Source organism: Dermacentor silvarum, chromosome 3 (genome assembly GCF_013339745.2).
Source record: "Dermacentor silvarum isolate Dsil-2018 chromosome 3, BIME_Dsil_1.4, whole genome shotgun sequence".
Classification (NCBI taxonomy): Eukaryota; Metazoa; Arthropoda; class Arachnida; order Ixodida; family Ixodidae; genus Dermacentor; species Dermacentor silvarum.
In genome coordinates this window covers 83,328,225-83,339,323 of record NC_051156.1, presented here as the reverse complement: position 1 = coordinate 83,339,323, position 11,099 = coordinate 83,328,225, and the positions used below count along the sequence as shown (strand labels likewise).

At 49.1% G+C, this 11,099-nt stretch overlaps 1 protein-coding gene and 1 pseudogene across 1 annotated transcript; both read right to left on the bottom strand.

The window, feature by feature from the left end:
- Positions 1-4,054: 4,054 nt before the first annotated feature.
- Positions 4,055-6,485, bottom strand: LOC125944283 (uncharacterized protein K02A2.6-like). Its single transcript, XM_049664630.1, has 3 exons — positions 5,837-6,485; positions 4,539-4,631; positions 4,055-4,230 (listed from the first exon to the last, which is right to left on the bottom strand). The coding sequence occupies exons 1-3, from the start codon at positions 6,483-6,485 to the stop codon at positions 4,055-4,057; spliced, it is 918 nt and encodes a 305-aa protein (XP_049520587.1).
- Positions 6,486-8,115: 1,630 nt separating this feature from the next.
- Positions 8,116-8,834, bottom strand: LOC125944282 (uncharacterized; annotated as a pseudogene).
- Between the last annotated feature and the right edge of the window lie 2,265 nt (positions 8,835-11,099).

Here is an 11,099-nt window from a genome sequence, read left to right as displayed (position 1 = left end):
ACACAGTCAGTCTCAGAGGAAGGTCCACTGTCACAAGCGCTCATATAGTCCAGTCTCCTTCAAGAACTGAAGAAGAGCTTTTGTGGCCTTTCGCATGCAGGAATGCGTAAGCCATGGTCCCAGAATCTTTTCCTCTGACAGCACTCTGCTATCTAACATGCTGAGTTGAGTTTGAAGAATCCGTCGTTGAGCGTCAAAAGCTGGGCAATGACACAGAAGGTGCTCTAGCGTCTCATCGCAGCCGCACAAATTGCATGCCGCACTGTTAGCCATTCCTATTAGGAATGAATAGGAATTTGTAAATGCGACGCCCAACCACACGCGACACAGTAAAGTTGCTTCACCACGGGAGAGTCCAGGTGGCAGGCGAAGTCGCAATTTAGGGTCGAGAGAAGGCAAGCGTGAGTTGCTGAAACCTGGTGAATTCCATCTTTGAAGTGTGATGTGGCGAGCAAGTGATTGAAGTTGCCGCGCAGCGTCCGTTCTTGAGAGTGGTATAGGCACTCGCTGATGTTTTTGATGAGCCGAGCGAGCAGCTTCATCGGAGCTGTCGTTGCCAACAATTCCGCAGTGGCTCGGCAACCACTGAAATACAATGTCGTGTCCTTTCTCAATCGCGTGGTGATGAGCTTGTCTTATTTCGTACACTAGCTGTTCGTGTAACCCGTGACGTAGGGCAAAGTGCAAAGTTTGTAGGGCTGCTTTCTAATCGCAGAAAATGGCCCAGCGATTTGGTGGTTGCTGGAGCACGTAATGGATTGCACCTTGAACAGCCGCAAGTTCTGCTGCTGTCGCCGTGGTGTTGTGAGAGTACTTAAATTGCAAAGAGCGATGGAACAACCACTGCTCCGGTTGAACTGTTGGAATTAGTGGAACCGTCCGTGTAAATATGTATTCGGTCAAGATAAGACTCGTGTAGGCAAAGCAGGGACAACTGCTTCAGGGCTAAGGGTGACAGGTCTAATTTCTTAGCAATCCCAGGAACTGAGAGGCACACGCGAATTTGCCGGAGACACCACAATGCCGATGTTGGGCGTTTTGCAGGCTTGAAGCCAGAAGGTATCGACTCGTGTTGTCTCGTCACAATACTACAGTGTGTAGCCTGTGGTCGTCGTGCTGGCAAACTGGCTAAATGGTGTGATGGTAGTCGTGAAAGGTGTCGAATGTGCGCTCTTAGCGTCTCTGCGACGATATGGGTGGTGATCGGATGCTCCTGTGCAATGACAATCGTCGCAGTGGTCGAAGAACATCTCGGGAGGCCAAGACATGTCCGAAGTGCTTGGGCTTGTATGCTCTGTAGTGCAAGGAGATTAGTCTTGCATGTGTCCGACAAGACTGAAAGACTAGCGAAGAAATCCGAGAAATAGTGTCGTGTATAGCTGTAACATAGAGCGCACGGATGGTCCCACGATTTTCCAGCTTAAACATATTCTCAATACAAATGAGTTTTTTCTTCATGTTGGAGACATGGCGACTCCAGGTGAGGTCTCGATCCACAATAACGCCTAAAAACCTGTGAGTTTTCTTATATGCAATTGAGTGGCCCTCGATGCGCACCGGGTAGAAATATATCGGTTTTCGTGTAAATGCCACTAGTGCACATTTTTCCGTAGATATTGTCAGACCTTGTCGGCGAAGGTATGCCACTGTCAGGGTTGCTGCTTTCTGTATTCTAGCGCGCACTTGTGGCCGTGTCACGCCGGACGCCCAGATGCAAATATCATCTGCGTAGAGCGAGACATTGGCGGTCTGTGGTAGCGTTTCGGTAAGCCCCAATAGAACGATGTGGAAAAGAGTCGGACTCAACACTCCGCCTTGTGGGACATCACGACTGGAAATATATCTATTTGTAGGGCCATCTTCTGTAAGAACAAACACTGATCTCCTTGAGAGATAGCTCCTAATCTGTCTAAAAACGTGGCCTCCAAGTTCTGCAGCCTCAAGAGCTTGGAGAATGACATCGTGGGTTACGTTGTAGTAGGCACCTTTTACGTCTAAGAAGAGTGCCACAGAGAGACGCTTCATAGCTTTTTGTTGCTGCACGGAGGTCACAAGAGCGATGACGTTGTCTATTGAAGACCGTCCACGTCGAAAACCAGCCATAGCATCAGGGTAGATGTTATAGTATTCAAGGTACTACTCCAGACGTGTCAGCAACATCCTCTCCATGACCTTACCGATGCAACTCGCAAGTGCAATCGGTCGGTACGATGTAAGGTCCAGCGGGGACTTTCCAGGCTTCAGTAGAGGCACCAATCGGCTGCACTTCCACTCGTCGAGGACTATGCCGTCATGCCAAGACTTATTGCAGATATCCAGCAAACAGCATTGCGCTGTTGAACCCAAGTGTCTTAAGGCAGCGTAGGTCACCCCATCGGTACTGGGTGATGACGACCGCCTGCACATAGCCAAAGCTGCTTGCATTTCTTCCATAGTAAAAGGCACTTCCATACTTTGATCTCTCGCGACAGGGACGTCATGTAGCGAGAGCTCCATCAGTGGAACGATGTCACCAGTAACCTTTGCACAAAAATCACCAGCGACTTCAAGCTCTGGTCGACTTTTATGTAGAGCGAGTGCTGCGAAGGGACGACGTTGTTGTGGAAGTTATCGAAGACACTAAAGAGTTCTCCAAAATTATGGGGTTTTACGTGCCAAAACCAGTTCTGATTATGAGACACGCCGTAGTGGGGGACTCCGGAAATTTGGACCACCTGGGGTTCTTTAACGTGCACCTAAATCTAAGTACACGGGTGTTTTCGCATTTCGCCCCCATTGAAATGCGGCCGCCGTGGCCGGGATTCGATCCCGCAACCTCGTGCTCAGCAGCCCAACACCATAGCCACTGAGCAACCACGGCGGGTTGAAGAGTTCTCCACACGGGGGATAACGGCTTGCGAGGATCCAGGGAATGGCAGAAGCTCTTCCATCGTTGGTCCTGAAGTTTGTTCCTCTCTCGCTGAGGTTTCTTCTGAATGCGCCGGGCTTCCCTCAAGTCATAAATACACTTAGTACACCTATATCGTCTCTCGGCCCGCCGGCGGATCGCACGAAGCCTCTCCAGTTCTTGGTCGAAATCTGTGCGTCTTGTCGATGGTGTATACGTCCGCGTAGAAGCCTGCAGCGCTTGTATGATAATGTCTTCAAGAGGCTCGGGATGTTCCTGTCTGCACTTGTCCTCGATCGAAAGTTGGTATGCTTGCCAGTCAGTCTGTCTTGACAGCATAGGCGAACTAGAACTGTCAAAGCCTCTGACATTAATGTAGGTAGGCATATGGTCACTGCCATGAGTTTCAATGTCTGTGAACCATTGAACTTTAGAATGTGAACTATGAGACACTAATGTCAAGTCCAAACAGCTACTGTAAGTCGCCCCTCGGAGATAAGTCGGACTGCCATCGTTCAAAACTCTCAGTCCGTGCTCGGCAGCGAGATCAACTAGACTCGTGCCTCGTCGATTAGTCCTGAAGCTTCCCCAAAGTGGATGATGGGCGTTAAAGTCACCCATTATTATCCAAAGACCTGGAGTTTTCATGAGTATGTCGTTTAGTCTGTGTCGATCAAGTCGACGTGATGGTGATAGGTAGGCGCCTATAAGTGTGAAGGAAACCTTCTTCTTTTTGACATGGAGACATACGTAATGATTGCCGTCGTGAGGATGCACTTTTTGTTGAACATATGTGAGCTCCTTGCGAATATACACAACAACTTGACTTCGTTCAACACATGATGAAGAAACAAATGACTCGTAACCCGACAGTCGAATTGTTCTTGAAAAATGGGGTTCACAAATGATGATAATCGGCAACTTGTTCTCAAAAACATAGTGCCCAAATTCTGACATCCGTGACTGCAGACCTCTGGCATTCCATTGAAGTATGGAAGCGCACTTGACTTGTTCCCGGAAAGGTCGCAATGGTTGTGGATGGCAAGCCATCTTGTTACTGTAGACCTGCAAGTACTGGTTCAAGGGAGTCCAGGACTTGCAGTGCGCATTTAGCGGATGGTGTTTGCATGGTATTCAGAAGGGAGCGGATAACACTCACCAGGGACCTCAGAACAGCAACGACTTGGACATCTTGGGCAGCTTGATTATCTGCTGCCGAATTAGCGCTCGGCGGTAGTCGATGCGGTCGATCCTCTGAGAAGTGTGCCTGGGGTAGAGCAGGCCAAGCAGCTTCAGATTTTTGCTGAGCTTCGGTATTCCTCTGATCATGTAGGTGTAGGGTGCTTGGCGGTGGCGGCGGTGGCGGTGGCGTGAAGGAGCGCTCTGGGGGCATAACAGTGCTGTTTTCTTTCTTGGATGTGCGCCGTCGACGGGAACGTCGTCTTTTAACAGTCGTTATTGCTTCCTTTCGTGAAGAGCCGTCCTTCACCATTTGCCTCAAGATTCTCTTCTCCTTCTTGATTAGTGGGCAGTCGTTTGATGAGGCATCATGATATCCATTGCAGTTTCTGCATTTCAGGGTACTCGCTTTGCAAGACTCTGCTGTGTGGGGTTCGGCGCAACGCGGGCAAGTTGACTTGTTCTTCCATACCTCTCTCCAGGTCTGGCTGTAACATAGTCAGGCGAGTGCGGGGCGTCCACGACAGGAACAGTTCTGCTGGCGTCTGCCCCGTGGTTGTGGTTACTGCATCGAAGAGTCTGAGCACCTAGAGGGGATGCAGGTCCTTGCACACGGGACGCCGGTGCAGTCTTGGCGTGGACTGGCGCTTGGATGCTGCAACCCCTTCGAGACCTCCTGTGGCGGTGGACGGGCTGTTATGATTGGCGTGATTTCTCTCTCGTTTTCTATCACTTCAAAGGCGTTTCCCCGATATGCTCGCTCGCATGGCTCTCCCGTCGGAATGGGCGCATGGAAACGTCGCATTATACGGTATAGGAATGTCAAAATAAGTGTTTCAGCATAAATGCATCCCAGGAAATTCGTGATTCAAAATTCGTGAACGTCGCTATACCCGCGCTAGAAATATACATTCAACGTCAAAAGGTTGGTTGACGTGCAATTTGACGTGTAGTTTGTGCCTGGAGCCTGTGAAACATTGCGACAATATACGTTCATTGCAGCGGAGCGTGGCCTCCGCAATTAGCTCTGAAAATGTTTCTGAAGTTGATCGCGGAGGCTGCAATTACGACGCGCTGTACGCGCTGATTTGACTCGGTGACGATTCAGTTACGTGCTTTGTCTTGCGCGTTGTATTAGTGTGTCAGTTACGTGCTTCGTCTTTCGCGTTGTGCTAGCGTGTGCAGCGTAGTGCAGCTTCCATATGCACGACGGTTGCTCATGGTCATCGACGTTGGTAGTCGTGATGGAGGAGACGTGCCACCAGGCGTCAGCGTGGGTGCATCAACGCCTAAGGGCGCTTTAGCCACAAAACACCAATAGACATTATATATCAATGTGCAATAAACATCACACTACTTCTGTGAAGACACGTTTCACTTTCGTGTTCCGTTGTCCCGAGGGAGCAGAGTCTTCGGGTGGCTCGGAGCATGGAGGCTCCAGCACAGGAAAGGTGGGCCTCGTTAAAGACGCTTCCGGCATAGGGTCTATAGTTGAACTGGGCACGAAACAGGGAGGTTCACTGGGGCCTTGTTGGTCACTCTCGAGATAACGTGAACGTAGACTGTCTACATGCACGAATCTGTTGCCGGCTCCTACACGCACATTGTACGTAACGGCACTGCACCTTTTTTCGATGACACCTAGCAACCACTTGGGCTAACCTGGAGGAATACCTTGGACCAGAACGCTTTCACCCTGTTTATAAGCTCTCCGCGACCCGCTTTTTTCGCCGGTTCTGCCCTTCACTTTGCAGAAACGTTCTTCCATACCTCTCTCCAGGTCTGGCTTTAACATAGTCAGGCGAGTGCGGGGCGTCCACGACAGGAACAGTTCTGCTGGCGTCTGCCCCGTGGTTATGGTTGGCCTGTTCCGGTACCTGAACAGAAATAGGTGTATGCGGTGCTGTAGGGTCTTGCTGACGCCCGATGACTTTTCGTCGAGAATCTGTCTCATAAGATCCCGTTTAACCGTCTGGACGCACCTCTCGGCGCTTCCATTGGACGCAGGGTGGTACGGCGGTGCCCTGGTGTGCCGCACTACGTTATTGCACAGGAACTCTGTGAAGTCCTTCGCAGTGAACTGGGGCCCGTTGTCCGTTACGACCTCCTCCGGAAGGCCATACGATGCGAACACCCTGCGCAGCTTCTCAATGGTTTTTTCGGTGATTGTTGAGTTCGTGACGAACACTTCAACCCACTTTGAGTGTGCATCCACCAGCGCAAACAGCCATTTGTTGTCTGCGAATGCGAAATCCTGGTGTATTCGTTGCCATCTGCGGCTCGGCCAACCCCAAGTTTGTAGTGGGGCCTTCGGTGAAGCGTTCTGCATCAACTGACAAGTACAGCAGCTTTTAACAACACTTTCAATGTCTTTGTTTAACTGATGCCACCCGACATAGCTGCGCGCGAGCATTTTCATACGCGTAACTACGGGGTGACCTTCATGACAAAGACCGATTACTCGTTTGCGCAAACAGTGCGGAACAATTACTCGATTTCCCCACGTAACGCACTGCTGATTTACAGATAGTTCATGCCGGTGAACAAAGTACGGGGTCAATTCGCTATCAGTTACATGCGCAGGCCCGCCATTCCTCGTGTGCAGCAAGACTTTCGATAGCACACCATCCGTACTCGTTTTCTGGCTGATCTCTGCAGCAGACAACGAAAGTTCATTGACAACCGAGAAAAAGTGTACGTAATCTGAGACATCTTGATCATTCGCCAACGGCAACCGCGAAAGCGCGTCAGCGTTTCCCAAGTTGCTGCCTTTACGATACACCCATCTGTAATCGTACGCCACTAGTAGCAAAGCCCATCGTTGCATGCGTGCCGCGGACAGTACTGGAACGGGGTTGCCGTGCGCCAGAAGGGTAGCTAATGGCTGGCGATCCGAATAAATGACAAAACTACGACCAAACAGGTACTTGTGGAACTTTTTCAGCCCAAAAACCACGGCGAGATCCTCTTTTTCGATGTGAGCATATCCTTGCTCTGCTTTGCTCAATGCCCTGGACGCATATGCAATAGGTTTTTCCTCCCTATCAATTTTATGAAACATAATGGCGCCCACACCATACATGGATGCGTCACACACAAGACCTATCTCTTTAGTTTGGTCGTAGTATGTCAAAACCTTTTGGTTCCGTTCGCCACGTTTTACTTTGCTGAAACACTTTCTCTGCCTCACGTGACCACTCGAAGCCTTTTTCTTGGTTTAACACGTCATAAAACGGCCTGAGTCTTGCGCCTAGGTTGGGAACAAACTTTCCATAAAAATTTATCAACCCCAGGTAAGCTCTCAACTGTGCCTCGTTATTTGGTGCAGGGGCCTCAGTTAAAGCTTTTACTTTTTCATCTGACGGGCGTATGCCCTTTTCATCCAGACCATGTCCCATATACAAGACAGACGTTTGAATGAACTTACATTTTACTTTCTTCAATCGAATGTCTCTTTGCTGAAAGCGGGACAGCACATTTTCTCTTCTTCTTCTTTCTGAGGTTTTACGTGCCAAAACCAGTTCTGATTAGGCACGCCGTAGTGGAGGGCTCCGGAATAATTTTGACCACCTGGGGTTCTTTAACGTGCACTACAACGCAAGCACACGGGCGTTTTTTGCATTTCGCCTCCATCGAAATGCGGCCGCCGCGGCCGGGATTCGATCCCGCGATCTCGTGCTCAGCAGCGCTGAGCACGAGACCGAAACGGTGAGACCGAAACGGTGCTCGACCGAAACGGTGAGCTTCCCAACTACCGTGAGCGGAGTGCCTCCGTAAGTTTTTAGCTTAAGACTGCATGGCTCTTTGGGTAGGCTGGGCCAGTACTTCTTGTACAGTGACTCTGGTACAATTGATACAGACGCCCCTGTGTCAATCTGCATACGGACACTTTTCTGTTCTAGCTTCAGGCAAATTTCTTAAAACCCGGTGCGCCCTTCACAGGAACAAATATTGTGGAGCACAAGTTCACCCGCGTCACTGTCTTCATCTATCGTGTTTGCAAAGTCTCTACTTCTCTCCTTGCTCATCTTCGCTAAGTACCCGACACGTTAACACAACCGACAACGATACTTTCGAAATTTGCAGATAGATGCTTCATGCTCTGAGCCGCATCGGAAACAGGGCAGTGATTCCAGCGCCCTTGTATCAGCCGGCATCGCCGAAGTTCCTTCTCTCCAGTGCGGTGGGCGTTTTCCGCTATCTGGTTTGCGGTGAATAGCGCTGACGGTTCCTTGCGCTGCACCCGGCTGAATATCTCGACTTTCCTTGCGGGCCAACTCGATACTCCTTGCGATGTCGCAGGCATTTCTAAACGTCAACTTGCTGTTCTTTAGCAGCTCTGCTTGCGTTTCTTTGTCGCAAAGTCCTGCCACAAACCAGTCGCGAAGAGCCTCGTTCAAAAACGCCCCGAAGTCGCAGGACGTCGCCAACCGCTTGAGCTCTACCGCGAAAGCTGCCACTGTTTCGCCGTCTTGCTGAAATCGCCGATTAAATTTGAACCGCTCGGCAATTACAGACGTTTTGGGCACGTACTGCTCTTGCAGGGTCTGCACCAACTGTTTGTACGTCTTGTTCTCCGGCTTTTCTGGTTCCAGCGATGTTTTCAGGATTTTGTAGGCTTTCTTCCTATTGCCGTTATGAGCACTGCTACCTTCAGGTCGTCGCTCAACTGGGAAGCCTTCAGGAAGTGGTCGAACCGCTCCACGTAGGACTGGAAATATTCATCACAGTCCTCGATGAACTGATCGAACCTTCCCATCGTGGCCATCCTGCCAGGCTCCTCGCAGCACGCTCCGGGACCGTCGTTAATGGTGTCTTGCAGCCCAGTGGAATTCTTATCCCATCTCGTTGCCAGTCTGTTGTAGCCGCGAGGGACGAGGCAGAGCCAGAGTGGCCATGAGTGGCGAACAGTATAAATAGTTTATTAGTGCGTGAGTGCTGAGCCAGAAGAACACGGAGCGCCCGGCTCCCAGCGCTTATAAGGCGATGAGCACCGCCCTAACAGCGTGACGTCACACAGGCTTCGCATGACACCACACCTTCCTCACTGCAGTGTCGCTGTTCGAGATATGTTTTTGTCACAAATATAAAGTGTAACGTTTGGACGGAAATATGTTAGGTTGGATAAGTGCTTGTACTTTTAAAAGAAAGTATTGACTATACTTTACACAGGTTTCTCTGAAACAAGTAGTTTTTTGGACTATCTGAATGTTACTTCCATATGCCACATCGACTCACAGAAGACCTATGGAATGGGGAGCTTGGATGAGAGCTCACAAGACACCTGAAAAACAAAACAAAAGGCCAAACGTTTTCACTTATGCAATACATTTCATATAGGCAAGAACAGTTTGGCCTGTATGCACACAGCTAAGAAACGTGCAGAAGTCAAAATGATTGATTTGAATTTATCCCGCAACAAGAAAAAGTTACGAGGAGGACAGGTAAAAGCTGGAAGAGCAGCTTGGGGAACCCTGACCCCTTAGCACACGGGGAAGCATCAAACCGTGCGGCTAAGGGAGTACAACCTACTAAGAGGAAACACTTACAGGAGTTGTAAAACATCACTTGAAAAGGGTATTATAAAGTAGTCATGAAGATAAAGGAAATAATCGTATCACATCATTATACAAACATTAAAAGCAGTTGTTTTGGTGATGTACTAGATATGTCAATCTTATTTTCTACATTGTGTGGTTTAGAAGTTCATAAACAAAACAAATAGTTCATAAACAAAACATCAGGGCACACTGAAGCCTTAAACTAATTATTTTAAACAGACTGCGCTGTTGCTATCTGCGCGAGCGTGTTTTTGCTATCTGCCCGAAAGTTCTTTTTCCGAGCGTGAAAGAAGTCCGCGAATTCACGCAAAATTGCCATGCGACTTGCCGCTCGAGACGCTGTGCAGGTAGTCGCGGGCACCTTTCCACGCTCGGAAAAACACTTTATGTAGCACTTATCGAGTAAAAGAAACATGTATCGGGAGTTCCTCATGTCGGCTACAACTTTCTCATTGACACTTCTAGCCTAATTATAATAACTGAGAAGTTCAATAATTAAGACTAGTTATCTAATTAGGTGGAACGCAAAAAATATCCTGAGTATCTTCAAGCGACGACAAACAACGTTACCTTGGTTCTGTCAAGCTACGTAACATTTGCATAGATTTAAAGCTTGTCCCAAGTTAACTGAAACACTCTGTATAAGTGACAAGTATGCGCGTAAGCGCGACAGTTGCTTACCTTTCAAGATGTGAAGTGCTCAAACGCTCCTTGTCTCGTAGGCACCGCGGCGCCGATGCTTTTTTCTGGCGGAAACACTAATTGTCGATGAACTCCAGCACACGAAAGCATAACTTTCAACAAATTCCTCCACACACCATGATTCGAAGCCACAATACCACGTTTTTCACGAGAGAAACCGGACACGCGACAACAAACGTTGCTCGGATGGGCGCTGTAGTACTCTAGACACTGGCGTTTCACATAAAACATAAAGTGAAATAATAGCATTACACAAGTCCAGAGGTTTCGTGATGATTAATGAACGCGACAGGGACCACATTTTATCCAGGCACTTCCAAAATATGATTAAATTACCGTCTTGCTGCAACGAGCACTCATGCCCACACAACGTGGCCCAGCGGGGCCCATCTCAATATAACACCCAGTAAATTTACCGGGCATGGACGTCACACTGCGGCAGCGCCACACTGCGGTAAACAAGTGAACGTAGCCTCCGAGATCTACATTCGCTTTTATAAAATGCATTTTGCAAAAGCACCGCCTTCTAGATTTAATTTTGTTACACAGAGGAAGCCGTAGTTGGAAGGAAGGCCGGTATTTAAACAGCATTTATTAAGTTCAAAGTTCCTGGGTGTGCTGTCTTTTTTACAAAGCATATCAAGGGATTTTAGGCGAACCATGCGCGAACTATTGCTGGCGGACACGAGCCAATCAGCGCTCAGCCCGTGCAGCTCTTCTCCCTCTGCTTGCAATGGCGGACAGCCTTCGGGCAGCTTCGAGAACCACCG